The sequence below is a fragment of the Nomascus leucogenys genome, chromosome 10 (assembly GCF_006542625.1).
Source record: "Nomascus leucogenys isolate Asia chromosome 10, Asia_NLE_v1, whole genome shotgun sequence".
Lineage (NCBI taxonomy): Eukaryota > Metazoa > Chordata > Mammalia > Primates > Hylobatidae > Nomascus > Nomascus leucogenys.
Genome location: NC_044390.1, coordinates 24,033,554 through 24,049,504, shown reverse-complemented (window position 1 = coordinate 24,049,504; position 15,951 = coordinate 24,033,554). Strand labels below are relative to the sequence as shown.

Here is a 15,951-nt window from a genome sequence, read left to right as displayed (position 1 = left end):
CAACCACTGTGGAAGTCAGTGTGGCGATTCCTCAGGGATCTAGAACTAGAAATACCATTTGACCCAGCCATCCCATTACTGGGTATATACCCAAAGGACTATAAATCATGCTGCTATAAAGACACATGCACACGTATGTTTGTTGTGGCACTATTCACGATAGCAAAGACTTGGAACCAACCCAAATATCCAACAATAATAGACTGGATTAAGAAAATGTGGCACATATACACCATGGAATACTATGCAGCCATAAAAAAGGATGAGTTCATGTCCTTTGTAGGGACATGGATGAAACTGGAAAACATCATTCTCAGTAAACTATCCCAAGGACAAAAAACCAAACACCGCATGTTCTCACTCATAGGTGGGAACTGAACAATGAGAACTCATGGACACAGGAAGGGGAGCATCACACTCCAGGGACTGTTGTGGGGTGGGGGAAGCAGGGAGGGACAGCATTAGGAGATATACCTAATGCTAAATGACGAGTTAATGGGTGCAGCAAACCAACAAAGCACATGGATACATATGTAACAAACCTGCACATTGTGCACATGTACCCTAAAACCTAAAGTATAATAATAAAAAAATTAAATAAAAAAAAAGTCTTTGGAAATATCCTTCTTCACAAAAAAAAAAAATTCTGAGTCCCTCAAATCCTGGCTAATATAAATGATACTTCTTATTGAAGACAGCAGAGTCAATTTCACTTCATCTTTCCGTCTAATAAGGTCTTAGTTAACACACAACAACCCAGTCACTGCACCCAGAGCGATTTGTTTTGAACCTAATGAGTTTCCACACAGCATTAGAAGACTTTTATTTTTGCCATTGCATATAGAAGATTCCAGACCTTTGGTATAACCAAAGGTCTTCCTCTCCAATTCAGCTTCTAGAAAATTGATACAACTTCATGTATATATGGATAAGCCATGGAAGATCCTAACCCTACTCTTTTGGTCCCTTTTCTAGCCAATCATTGAACCTCTGGGCCAGCCTAGCCCATGTATATCTTTAGACCTGCTCTTTCCAAGTTGGCAAATTCATAAACCCCATTCGGTTTGGGGTTTCACTGCTTGACAATTCAATTGAAGAAAAAAGGAGAAACATTCAAGTTGCTATGTTTTGTAAGGAATTAGAATACAATATATGGGATCAATACACAGAAGAAAATATTCTGTGAGTGCAATCCATTTGTAAATAAGCCCACTTATAACTACTTTTGAGAGAGGGAATCCATAATGCATAAAATGAGCTACAGTTGACAAGACTGAATCTTTGAAAGAATGGTTGTTGGCAGTAGTTAACATGTATTAGGGAATACATAAAAATGAACAAAATATAGTTAATATATTGAAGACATGCCTGTGGATGATGACTTTTAGTTAGAACTTAGTGAGAATCATTAAAAGAATGGCATTTGTGATAAATGATGTTTATTGGTATTTTAAAATAGGATGAGATATTGATAAGCCAAACTTTTAACTGGACAGCTGACAGGTTTGCATGAGAGTGTGCAAATATTCACACTATGATATCTCAATATTTCACAATAGCATGATGGAATGAAATCCTTTGTCTTCACTGAGGATCACATTGCTTGTAGAGCTATATTGGCTTGTTGTTCTAAGTATCTATTTTTGTCATTGGTTGTTCATTCTAAAACAGCATTGTACTGCTAAAAGTCCACAAAACCCTTAATTTTGATAAAGTCACATCCCATATTCCATTTTTATCATTTTGGCTCAATATTCTTCAGGAACAATAGTTCTATAATGAAAATACTAGACAATTATTTATTAAATTTACCGATCTGAGGATTATTCTTGCCACTGATCCTTCATTTTGCTTTATGTACTTTTTTGTCCATAATTCTTTTATCTGACAAGAACTAAAGAACTGAAAACATGCAAACAAAAATCTATTTTTGATTTTACATTTATTCAGCTTTCACATTTCCATATTACTGTAGCTTAAATTATTATGTTGCACTTTATTTAGAGAACAATCACGAATAAATGTCAGATTCAAAGAGGAGAGAAGAATAAGAGCAACAACTTAAAAAAGGAAGCCTTAACTTAGTTCACTTAATAATTAAGCTCAAAGCTGGAATGATAAGCAAACAGGCCTGGGAGGCGAGAAGAGGCCAGCCATCTTGGGAAGAACCTCACGTGACATGCCAAGGATGTGCCTCATTTGTTGCATGGTCATTGAAGGGTCAGTCAACCCCACTCTTCGATCTGTGAAGAACTAGTGTCTCAGTCACTAATACGTGACATGTATAAAAATTCACTGCATTTAGTTAAGTGTGACTACTGTTTTGTGAAAGTTTTTTCATATTGTTGACTCCTGGTACTTTTTCAGGCCTCAGTTCAAATCCCACCATCTTAAAAAGATCTCCGTCTTTAATGTCTTCACCACTCACCTTGTACGGGTCCCTTGATCATATCTATTCCCTTTTACACTGTGTATATTTGTTTACTGCCTGTACCCTCAACTATCTTATTCATCATTATATTCCTACCACCTAGAATAGGGCCCATTTCTTAGTACCTTTAATAAGGTTGCCACTAAATATTTATTTGATTGAAAACACAGTATTAATAAATAGAATAAGCATTTATTGCTTGTATACAATATGCCTAAGATGATGTAATTCATTGAATACACTGTTTCTATTCTTACAACTCTGTAAGTTGGCAAGACTATTTTATCTGAAACTCAAGAGTCAGGCTTGTGTTAAAGGGTAAGGTTCATACAGCTGGTAGTTGGCAGAGATGGGAACATCAAACAAATCGCTATTCCACATTGCCTCTCTGACACCCCTCAATGAGGATTAATTAACCTTGTTATTAAACTCTAATATTATTTTTGATACCACAATATTTATCATGTTTTATGATATTAATTTGGGCATGTTTATTTCTCACTACAGATTCTTACCAAATTTATTACAGATTGTATCTTCTGAATCTCTAACATATCTAATATTCTACTGATTCACATCAGCTAGCAAATATTTGCAGCTGAAAAAATAATTAGAAGTACAGATTATACAAGTAATGAGCATTATTATCTCCTTTATAAGAGTAACATGTTTACTTTTTAAAATTCACCAATTAACTACCATCTAGAAAGAAATAGGAAAAAGTTATTACAGCCTGGTTCTGAAAAGGTGGAATTTAGTGTTCTGAAAATTTGTATTACCTGTGAATATTTATATTCTTCTCAAACAATCAATTAAATTTAAGACCACACAAAAATATTTAAACTCATTTCAGTTAAGTGTATTTTTTCTTTTAAAAAGGCTGATAATAATTACCAGACTTTTCCATGAATAATAAGGCCTGTTTCAGATTGTGTTTTTATGAGACTATTTTTGTCAACTATTTTGTCAACAGGGTTCTCAATCTACTGACATAAAACATCTTCTGTGGACTAATCACCCACTCTGACTGTGTAATTTAAGTAAATTAACTGCCCTAAACAAAGGGTAATCTTTCCGACTAGGATTTAGAAGTCACTTTCTTAGTTCTATTAGTATCTAACAATAGTTTTACATTTTTGTCCTGATCAACCACTTTTCAATTTACACACTAACACTACAGTCATCGTTGATAATCTGCCAAAATAGTAATTTCTCTTCTTTTGTTTGAATATACCTTTTTAAAAGTTCTCAATAAAAAAAAATAAGTATTAGGCTTTAAATTACAATCCTTTGACAATTTGTTTTATGGCATTAATATACCTTGAATAATCATGTCATGGAGGATGATTTTGATAAGAACAATGCTCTATAATATTATATGTGTGTAACTTGGTAGCATTTATATAAGGACAACGAAAATAATAATCAGGATGCTGTTTTATGTTTTATCAAGAAATGTCAGGTAAAAAAAATGTGGTATAGCTGAGCACAGTGGCTCACACCTGTAATTCCAGCACTTTGGGAGGCTGAGATGGGCAGATTGCTTGAGCTCAGGAGTTCAAGACCAGCCTGGGCAACATGGTGAAACTCTGTCTCTACAAAAAATACAAAAATTAGCCGGGCATGGTGGCTCACGCCACTAGTGTTAGCTACTTGGAACTTTGAGATGGGAGGATTGCTTGAGCCCAGGAGGAGGAGGTTGCAGTGAGCCTAGTTCATGCCACTGCACTACAGCCTGGACTGTCTCAAAAATATGTAAATAAAAATAAATAAACAAATGTGGCATAAATAAAACTTCTTATTACAACACTTTATTGGAACATCCTGAGAAATCAATCACAAGATTAATATAAATTGAAACACGTTTACATATTTTTAAATTTAGACTAAATATATATGACATATTGTACATATTTTAGGTTCACAACAAAGGATATGGGCATGATATTATACATGATAATAATATATAATTATTCTAAAGCATTTAGAAATCACTGTTTTTGAAATTCAAGGAAGCTGAAAAAAGGAAATGAATACCAGTAATCATAATGTTTAAAAACCTTTAGTTACACCAACACAAGAAGTGAATGACTTAGCATTGGCACACTATTTCTTTTCTCCACTGACTGAAATGCCTTCACTAAGAACTGGAAGTCAAAAAAAGTTAAAGACAATTGCTTTGGGTCACCAATGACTCAAAATCCTCCGTATGTGCACTTATATCTGTGAAGATCAATAGAGACAAATATCGATTATGCATGAATGCTCATCCTAATTCTGTAACCAGTTCCTGAAAAATAATCTGTCATAAACTGTCTTACATTCTCTAATGTCTGCATATTCAAATATTTAGTGGTTATATTGTTAGAGTAGGTAGTTAGGCAACCAATAGGTGATGGTCAGGTGGTTGTTAAACTCTCTCTGTAAAACAATTATTGGTTGCTGCCAGTACCAGGGAAGGCAGACTAATAAATAGAAAACATCTGAATCTGGTGATCAGCAGTTTCCAGATAAGATCTCAGGAGTTGGGCAAGTGGACTCAAGAATGTGCACTGAGAAGCAAAATGGCAGCATTTAACTGGTATAGGAATAGAACATTCGTCTAGGAACACTCAACTGGTAAGGAAAAAATGCCTCCAGTGAGCATGTATACCACATGTATACGACAGTATACAGTGAGCATGTATAGGACAGTAAACATGCTGTGCATGCGGCCCCTCCCAAATGCTGACAGGCCACCGTGCATGCAGACAGCCCACCCCAAGGGAAGAATCAGGGGAGAAGTACCACAACTCCAGAAGCATGCCAGTGTATAAAACCCCAATTGAGAGGTCAAATTGCACACTTGAATCTCTCAAGTTGCCCATTTGGCCCTTTTCCAGCTGTACTTTATCTCCTCTTGTTCCTGCTCTAAAATATTCCTACCCTGAAACCGGCCTTGGTCTCTCCCTTTGCCTCATGCCTCACAGTCAATTTCTTTCTTCTGAGAAAGCATGAATTGAGATTGCTGCAGACCTGTATGGATTTGCTGCTGCTAACAATACCCTGATGAAACAATATTTGAAAAAAATAGATATGTATGAGCATTCCCTGCCTTCCTCCTCCATAAGAAGAACGCTTTAAGTATGAAATAATCTGTTAGGGGATAAACAAAATCTGAAGTTGTTCATATCTGAGAAAGGTATATTTCTTCATTTCTGGACTAGATTAGCATAAATACAGCATTATTATAGAAAACAATAATTTGTAGCCTTCTATGAAAAAGACTAGATGACCATAAAATCAATTTTTATAACCAGCCAATTGTGATTCTATAATTCTCTGAGGAGAGGTATATTACTAATGACATAATTAAAATGAAAGAGCAATATCAAATTATATGTTGGTTTCCTAAACTGAGTTCTGAGTGAAAATGCCTTATTAAAGAGCTTGGTGGTATATCTACTGAAGCAGTATCAGTTTATTTAGTTGAAGGAAAGATAAATAATGTTATTCTAATCTCAGATACAGCTGATGAAATACGTCAAATTGTAGTTTATGTTTTATATTTAGTTTAAGATTTCTATAAAATACATGGATAAAGGCTAAATTCGTGGTCTTATATGAAGATCTGTTCATTTGTCAGCCACCAGAATTGAAGCTTCTTTCTGGAAATTCATCTGATTTACTTTATTTTGCTTTTCTACTTGAAGGAAGAAACATAAGAAGTCCCTCTATTTTTTCTAACCACATAAGTGAGGAAATGCTAAACTTAATTTATAGTAAGAATTCTAGTGCTATTTATTGTATTGTCCAGTCACTTGCTTCTTAATCGCTAGGTTTTAGAAACTCTTGACATTTTCAATTACAGCAATTCAGCCAGCTGATTCATGTGGTCTTCATTTAGGAGCTTAAGAATCCAAAGATATAACTTGTTACAGGCAAATGATTCTCCTGAGTTTCCAACACAGGATGTGTGAATGCCTCTATGTAATTTTCATCTGATTCTAGACCTACCAATAACTTACCTTCTTCCTCTTCTGTTGGAAAGAAGTGGTCCAGCATAGAAACCTTTTGTCTTTTGCTAGTGGAGCAACAGAGCGCTAGTTTCCTTGTGTGGGACTAAACTTCACCCAAAAGGAGAATCATTCCATTATAAAAAATGTAAAAGTCCTATGACTTCACATATCATTTTATGTTATCTCTCATTAACAAGAGTACTGCTGAGGCCTCAAACAATGCAAGAAAAATACTAATCAAATAAAAGATTACCAACAATTTTTGCAGTCATAAACAACAAATAAGTTACCAATTGTACATTCTATCACTTACAATTCAAAAGTGTTGTTTGGCACTTAAAATAGTCCTGCCTATATATATATATATATATATATATATACATATATACATATATATATGCCATATATACACACACAATGTGTGTATATGTACTTTAAATTGTATTCTTTATACATATTATAAATTCAATTCTATATAATTGAAATAATTCTAAGAGAATCAATTAAGAGCAGGTAAAAAATTCAAATATGTGTATATGCATACACACAACATATACACATACGTATTATATTTCAGAGAATCAAAATAAGAACAAAAAATGAGAAAGGAAATCATCATAAACCTTGAACCTTTGACCAAAGAATCAACAAATACTAAAAAAAATGTTCATTATGTGGTTTTTATATTTCCTTCAAAATGATATAAGAAGTAAACATTTCCATGTAAGAGCATGTGGGGTGTGTCATACCTTTTCATGGACTTTCTGTCCAGGTTCCATCCCTTCAAGATGTTCTGACTCTGTGGATCCCTCGCTTGATGCCATTTTTCTTTGTATATGAACATTTTGTTCACGCAAGGCAACGATCTGCAAAATAAAAGCACTATGCCTTTAAAGTCTAAATAGAGGATAAAATATAAAAAGAAAATGAATTTACTTCAATGTGGTTAAGAACTAATGAACACTAACAAATAACCAGAAAGTGAACATTACATTTTACTGAATTATTATTCAAAATATATGTTTAAATGTAGGTCACCATTTTGAACAATATTTACAAAAATTCATAATATCTCTACTAAGAAGAGGTTACAGCACTGTGAAATTTACCTGAGAAAATATTTTCTAGTTGGCAATGTATCTAAAATCAATGATATATTTGTATTCATGTGATGTTAATTCAGAAATTATTTTTTTAATTTGTAGGATATAATAAAAACGTTTTTTTGGCCTGTATTTTTAAAGTATACAAGAAACATAAATTAAAAGATTGAAGGTTAAAGACTAATTATGAGCACAGCAATTTCGCCTACATTGATAGCCCATCTGCAATTTAATATAAGCAGATACATAGCTGAACTTAAAAAAAAATTTTGTCATGCTGTCATGAGCATGTGTTAAATTTCCCTTATTATAATTTTAATGTCCATTATTTTACCAAATTTAGTTAATTTGCAAACACAAATTCAGAAAGCAGTTATTCTTGCAAACTTTCAGCTCAATTTTAATGACATAATTATTTCAATTAAAAAACAAATTCTCGGGTACTTATAGCATAAGTGATCCTAGTAATAGAGTGAAAAATAGTATTTCAGTCTTTTTAAAATGATGTTTTAAAATACATTTGCTAAATATATATATATCACTTTGAAAATATTTTATATTATATTAATGATGTAACTTATTTATTCCATGGCATATTTTATTGTATTATCAACTCAGATATTAGTCAATATTAGTTCTGGGAGAAATAAATGTACATAGTATTTAATGCACAGTAAGATCTGAATAATATTAAACTTACATGTGGAAATTACAAGACCAACATGTCACAAGACGAATAATCATTAACTGAAAAAAACATGATACCAAGTGGTTGGGTGTTTGCCCTGCTACCTGACACTATTTCAATGCCATATTACCACCATGCGTCCATGACATCAATTGATCTAGCTATATGATCTCTGGTATTTGAGCATTTGGTATATCCTTCTCTAGGTATATGTTCTTCTCTCTCATATAACTGTAAACAACAAATAATTGGCTCCCTCACACTTACTCTTGTCCATCTACAATCTATTATCCACGAAGCAGCCAGGTACACCTTTCAAACTTAAATTAGATTGTGTAACCCCTCAGCTTTCTAAAAAAAACTAATGTTTGGCCCAGCGCAGCAGCTCACGCCTGTAATCCTGGCACTTTGGGAGGCCAAGGTGGCCAGATCACTTGAGGTCAGGAGTTCGTGACCAGCCTGGTCAACTGGTGAAACCTGTCTCTACTAAAAATATAAAAATTAGCCAGGCGTGGTGGTGGGCGCCTATAATCCCAGCTACTCAGGAGGCTGAGCCAGGAGAATCCCTTGAACCTGGGAGGCAGAGATCGCAGGGAGCCGAGATTGTGCCACTGCACTCCAGCCTGGGCAACACTGCGAGACTCTGTCTTAAAATAAAATAAAATAAAATAATTTAATTTAATTTAAAAAAACCCTAATGTTTTCCCAGCTTATTTAGCCAAAATTTAAACTTCTTAACAAGGTCTATACTGTCCTACTTGAGCCCTTTGCTTCAGCAACAATAGCCTCCTTTCCATTCTCAAACATACCTGATTCTTTCTTACACAAAACTGAGGAATTTGATGATCTTCCTGTCTAAAACATTCTTCCTCTGCTATCACAGGGGACACAATCCCAGCTTTAAAAACAGCTGAAATACAACTCCTCAGAGTGAACGTGTCTTGTCATCAAACAATTTTTACAATATATCCCTATTTATTTTTGTGCATGTAGCACTCATTTAAGTTTATTATTCAATTTCTCCACTTCCTCATTTGCTTATTTATTTAGCTAGCACAAGTCCTAATAATATCTCCTGAGAAAATAATTTTCAAAAGAATCCTTCATTGAAAACAGCATTTTCATATGAAGTAGCACATCAAATTATTATGTGCAGGGTATTCACTAAAAATGTATTGAATTAAATAATACATGGATATGGGAAAACAAAGAATCTAAACCTAATTAATTCAAAAAATAACAAAAGATAAAGATTTGGAGTGTACACAAAACTTCAGAAACATTCTTTTCACATTAGTCAACATGGAAATAGATTACATCAAAGGAATGGCAAGAAGAATAAAATAGCTCCTAGATATATCATTTTTATGTTACACTCTTAACATGTTGCTTTTTGCATAAATATTATGTTACAATTGATACATGAGAATTTATGAATTATAAATTTTAAAATATTCAAGTATTATTTGTTGACATTCCACTAAGAAAACACCTATGACTAACAGAAATGCTAATACAAAGTACCAGGCCATTTAAAAATTATATGCTTTGTTCTATTATTAATCTACTCAGAAGTGAAGGGAGACATTTAAAAAATATTTGAAGAACAAATTTAACTCTCAGCTTACAGATTAGCTTACATTTGTTTAATAAACAGATGACTTTCAAATATGTCCTGGTGCCTGAAATAAAGCAGGCCATCTATAAAAGTTTATTGAATGAATCAGTGAAAAGATGAATTAATATCCCTATTAAAAAATAATCAAAAAATCAAATTCATTCAGAAAAAAAGTACGAATATAATTGAGCCACTGTGATTTTTAAAATTCTAAACTTCAAGTTTGCTGCAATGTATACATGACAATTATTTCCAAAAATGACATAATTTTCAACCATTAACATGAAACTTTGTTGTGTAAAAATGAATCAAGTCTAAAAATGTTGGCTCTTGATACAGAAGAACAAATGTGACATATTCTATATTCTCTACCACTGTAATATGCTATTTTCTCCAATAACAAATTATCCTGGGTAGTTATGAAACCAAAGCTTCAGCACCTGATTTAATTGTGGGTGTTAATAAGTGGATGATTTTTGACACTGGGGAAAGGGGGAAAGTTAGTAGTTCTCTTTTAAAAATTCACCTTTGGGTGTTAAGCATTTTCTTCAATCTGTTTTAAAGAGTGAAGAGGTCACCAATAAATCACTGGAGCCTAAGGTAGTACAGACTTCATTAGGAAATTCTCTTACCTGGTTTGAGAAGTGAACACAAGAGATGGTTAGGGAACCAGCTAGACAATAAATAGAATGAAAAGAAGCTAATGGTTTCAGAATATTCCCTAGGCTCTCACTGAGAGGGAATGTTGTCAGAGGGAGGGCCCAAGCAATTTGCCTACAAGAAAACTAACGTAGGTCTGAACGCCTCACCACTAAACAACATGGCCTACTTGCTATGGTTTAAATGTTCCCTCCAAAACTTATGTTGAAATGTAATTGCCTTTGTGATGGTATTAAGAGGTGGGACCTTTAACAGGTTTTTAGGGCATGAGGGCTTTGCTCTCATAAACGGATTAAAGCTGTTATCTCTGGAGTGGTTTATCTGTCATTGGAGTGGGTTCTGGATAAAAGGATGGAGTTTGCCCCTCATCCTCTCTCTGTATCATCTCACATGCTTTTATGTCGTCCATCCTTCTACTATGGGATAAGGCATCATGAAAACTCATGCCAGATGCCAGTGTCATGCCTTGGACTTCCCAGCCTCCAGAACTTTCAGAAATAAATTTATTTTCTTTAAAAATCATCCAGTCTGTGATATTCTGTTATAGCAACACAAAACAGACTAAGACACTACTCCAAATATGATTACATGTTGAGTAGGAGGAACCACTTATGTACAAGCCCTGTTGTTTACCCAGTTCTTATATAACTGTACTGAAAAACCCACTATGTACAAGCACTGTGCTGAACTATTTTTATCTGCAAAGGGGGTATGATTCATATTTAACAAATGATCAGATTAAGATAAAGAAAGATTAATGAGGAGAACTGCTGTGGTTTGAATATATGCCCTCCTCCAACCCCCAACATTTGTATGTTGAAACCTAGGGCCCAATGTGATAGTTCTGAGAGGCAAGGTCTTTAGGAGACGATAAACGGAATTAGTACCAATATAAAAGGCCTCAAGGGTACTAGCTAATTAAGCCTTTTGCCAGCCACCTTCTGCCACGTGAGGACGCATTGTTCAGGGTGCCATAATGGAAGCAGAAGGCAGTCCTTCCAAATCTGCTGATGCCTTGATGTTTGACTTTCCTGTCTCCACAACTGTGATACATATATTTCTATTGTCCATAAATTATGCAGTCTCAGACATTTTGTCACAGCAGCACAGATGGACTAAGAAGTAAGAGTCAAATAAAACTTAACTCCGTATCCTTATACTTCCTAATTTGTAACATTGGCTCAAATGGCTCCACTTTTACATTTGCGGTATATCAGAAGTTAATAGCGGGCTGGGATAGGAAGCATAAACATTTTATTTCCAAGGGTTGATATCCTTGCTGGAATCCTTTGTATGTCATTAAGATTGGATGCTTCCCTGGACAGATTCATATGGAGGCAAAGTTTTGCATATATTTTCAGTGAGTTAGCAACCCACTGAAGGCTCATGGAACTCTGTTCAAGATAAATATTTCACAACTGTTTTTACTGTTCAATCACCATTTATCAAGTGTCTGTTGACATTTGCTTTTAGGTATCCCTTCACATTTCTTTTGATAATAACATCCTATATTTTCACTGGAGACTTTTCCTTTCTTATTCTAATACCACAGAGACTGTCAATCAAGGAACCAAGAGCCCATGGCAAATGGGTGGGCACATGATGCAAGCCAGGGAAATCAGAATATTATTACTTTACATGTTTCTGGCTGAGCTATGGGAAACGATTCTATCTACTAAGGAAGGTAAGCTGGTAGAATATGAATGTGGTACTCTTTGCCATTAATTCCTATTCATGCAGAAAACACATGGAAGAGATAAGGCCCTAACAAATTGCTTCTGGTCCTGATTCTAGGCATCCTTAAATCATTCCTACCCTTGGCATTTTAGTAATATGAGCCAAGCCCCAAATTTCCCCTTTTGTGCCCAAACTCATTTGAAATGGTTTTCTGTCACTTGCAACTAAAAGTAACTTGCAAATGCAGCAGGAAACATGGAAGACAATACAGAGCATGCAATATCTAAGTGAGGATTTTGGAGAACGGCTAAGAATTTACCAGACAGACATGGCAGAAGACTTTTTTAGGTGTGTAGAAGATCACAGGCATTTTGTGTTTCTACTACTTTGTGTTCCTAGCACTGTAAGTTGTTTAATATTCCTGTGGCAAAAGGTACCTGGAAAAAATTGGAGGAATGATGGGACTAGCAAAGCTAATGTGCTTCAACTAAATCTCAGGCATCTGTGTGCTTTTTCTCTGGCTTATTGCTTTGTCTTGATCCTTATTTGTGTTTTCTGGTTGCTCATAAGCTTATAACAGCCTGACCCACCCCTTCTAGGCACTCTCAAACACATTATATTTTCAAGCCAATCTTCTAGGTTTCATTCATATCCTTGTCTCTGTCAGGTTGATTTTGGCTCTGACAAGCTCTGCCCTACACAATAGACAACTGGTAGTCTTGGCGGTTGGGCCTCCAGTCTGCAAAATTCCTTAGCCCTCATTTTTTTTTTCTACCAGCTTGAACACTACTACATCTTGCAACAGACCCTCTTCTAGCTCCTTGCCTGTGAACAACTGTTTTTCTTTGATATTCTGGAGAGATTCATTTATTTCAAAAATATTCATTCAGCACTGATGACATACCAGGTGTTAGGGAAACACAAAGAGGGGAAAAGGCAGAAATCCTTCCTAATGGAAATTGTACTCTCATTGGGGAAAATAAGTTATAAACAAAAATAAGTAGAGCATATTTTTAAATGGTGATAACAGAAAAGGGAAAACCAAACCAAGTGAGGAATGCTGTGAGGTATAACTTGATTACAAATTAGGTGATTTCTGAGTATGGGTTTGAGGACAAGAGGGAACAGCAATGTGGATATCTGGGAGAATAACTTTCTAGAAAATGTAAATAATTATTGAAAACAAATATTGAGATTTATTACAATATTTCAGGGAGTTCTTCCAATGAAATAAAATGTCCTCCTTAAAAGAGAGGTAAACAATCAGTGCAAGTTGATACCCTGGAAACTTAAGGAAACATGTTATCATGAAGAAAATGTGATTTGGGAGAAAATAACAAACACTATTAAGTATTTTTTTATTCCAAAATTTTAGAATTTCTTGAGGGTTTAATAAATATTAATACATTTATTCAACAAATATTCATTTGATCACTGTTCTAAGTATCACAAAATACTGGGAAAAATGCAGACAATTTCCTTCTCTTGTGGAGATTAAGTTCACATTAAGGAGGCAAAGAAAAAAAGGAAGCAGTAAGACTACAATAACAAAATAGCGATTATTTATTGAGCTCTTATAATGTGCCAGAAACTGTGCTAAGTACATTATATAAATTAGCTTCTTTTCATAAACTTTGCATCTCTATTATCCTTTCTTTCCAGGTTTGAGATTTCTTGGTATCAGACCCTGAGACTATTATATTTAATGGCAACAACCACAATTGCTTTTGCACCAACCTAACAGTAATCAGGTACAAGTAGTTTGAAAGGTGATTCCTGGAAGTGAAACATACCTTAAATATGCTTGAAAAGCTGAGGATGAGTCCTGGCCCATGTAAATGTTGCCGGTTGTACTATCTTGTACAAGCTATTTAACCTCAAGTTCAGGTTCTTCTTATATCAAATGGAGGGCAAATAATATCTACTTTATATTGTATTTGTTTGTAAAATACTTAGTCAAATTTGATGTACATTAAACACTTGTTATATAATGACAATAATGAATTGACTTCCACTTGCCTCTTCAATTTTATCTTTTTATTCATATTGCATGCTCTAGCTTACTGAAAGGCTTGCATCACACATATAAAAAGTGCCGTCGTGGCTGTGAGGTTTTATATTCACCTGGGAAACCTTTGCTCCTTTTTAACTGCCTCTTAGTCACTTAGTTTTTTAAGTCTTTCAGATGAATTAGGGGACAATATCTTCCCAAGGAGTTACAGAATTCCTTAGTAATCTTCAGTAACTCATGTCATGCAAGTGATTACTCTATCACAACTGGATGTTAGTTTTCTCACCAACCATTTTGACACAGTGCCTTGAGACTAGAAACTGTTTCTGATTCATTACTATTCTCAGTTCTTAGGACACTGACTGACAAACAGGAGGCATTCTAGAAATATTTGTAGAATGTCAAATGATGACAGGCTATATGAATGAAAAAAAAGCCTATGAGGAGTTGGAAAAATTGGACAGAAAGGTTCACAGGATGTATACATGGAGAAGAAAATTAGTTATCCACATAGAGGAATATAAGAACTTGAAGGTCCTTCAAATGTTCATATTATAGGCTTCAAGGTTAAAAAGGATTCTGGGTAGAGCTCATTGGGGAAATAAAGAAATAAAAGAATGGGAAATACTGCAATGGCTTTGTAGGAAAGTCGCTGCTCTAGAATGAGGAGGCAGATAAAATACAGGGCATAAGCAACTGTAAAGGAGGGTAGCAGCAGGATCATGAAAGGGCAGTTTAATGAAAGTCATCAAGAGATGTTTTGTAAACTCAAAGTAATAGGCAATTTCATTGCATCTTAAAATATAATATTAAAATGTATTTGCAAGTATACTGCAGCTTAGGTAATATGATTCACATGCATTGAAGCACTTTGTGTATTTGCTTTAGATTTAGAATGAATTGGTGTTTGCGGACAGAAAAATGGAATTCTAAGAGTATCTAAGAAACTAATTTCTGCCAACAGAATTCTCCAATAAAAAAGGAAAAGCAATGTAAATTGATTTAGTTTTCGCTTCATTTTCCTTTATCTTTCTGAAATATTAATATACACAAAGAAATGGGAGTTGAGAAATTAAATTTCTAATTAAGAACTTCTAGCTATAATAATAGCTATGTTTTGAACATTTATTACATGCCCCATATGATATAAAGCAATTTACATACATTACCTCATTTAATCTTTCCAGTAACCTTGTAAATTTGGTATTTTTATTTTTATTTTAGAAATGAGGCAACTAACACAGAAGAAATATGTAATATACTTGAAGTTATACAGAAAAAGGCACAACAGAGTGATTTCTGAGTCACGTCTGATTCCTTCAAAACGTTTTAAAAATATTATGCTGTAATGCCTTTTCGTAATCAGTGAAATGATTCATTGCATACACAATTTAAATATTTATCAAGGTCAGGACTACAAGTCTGTGGTCTGATTGCAGGGGGCTTTTCCTGCCCTGTGTTGGCAAACAATTTAGAAGATGTCTTCAAAAACATTTAAAAGGTGTCTTAATATATTCCCCAAAATAAAAAAAAAAGTCATGGTTTTTACCTTACTGATTATTTTCATTTATAACTCTTATATAGCATAAGCACTTGAACTTATCCTGAAAAAAATTTAACTACTTTTTAAAATAAACTACATCTACATAAAATCTTTCATGCTATTTCTACAGGGATTTTCATTCTCATGTTTTTAAATTAATATTTGTCTCTACTTATTTAACAGCTTCCAGATAGTGCCCACATCTAATTAACAAAGATTCTT

The 15,951-nt window shown here is 34.2% G+C and overlaps 1 protein-coding gene across 23 annotated transcripts in view; it reads right to left on the bottom strand.

The window, feature by feature from the left end:
- The window catches only part of PPFIA2 (PTPRF interacting protein alpha 2), a 510,037-nt gene that overhangs the window by 144,715 nt on the left and 349,371 nt on the right, over positions 1 to 15,951 (bottom strand). For 22 of the 23 annotated variants that reach the window (XM_030819900.1, XM_003259605.3, XM_030819901.1 and 19 more), the window contains one exon: positions 7,179 to 7,295. In XM_030819900.1, the coding sequence (XP_030675760.1) occupies positions 7,179 to 7,295 (117 nt within the window). Of the gene's footprint in view, positions 1 to 7,178; positions 7,296 to 10,364; positions 10,934 to 15,951 lie in introns of those variants that run through there. The other variant, XM_030819916.1, reaches the window with a different exon arrangement.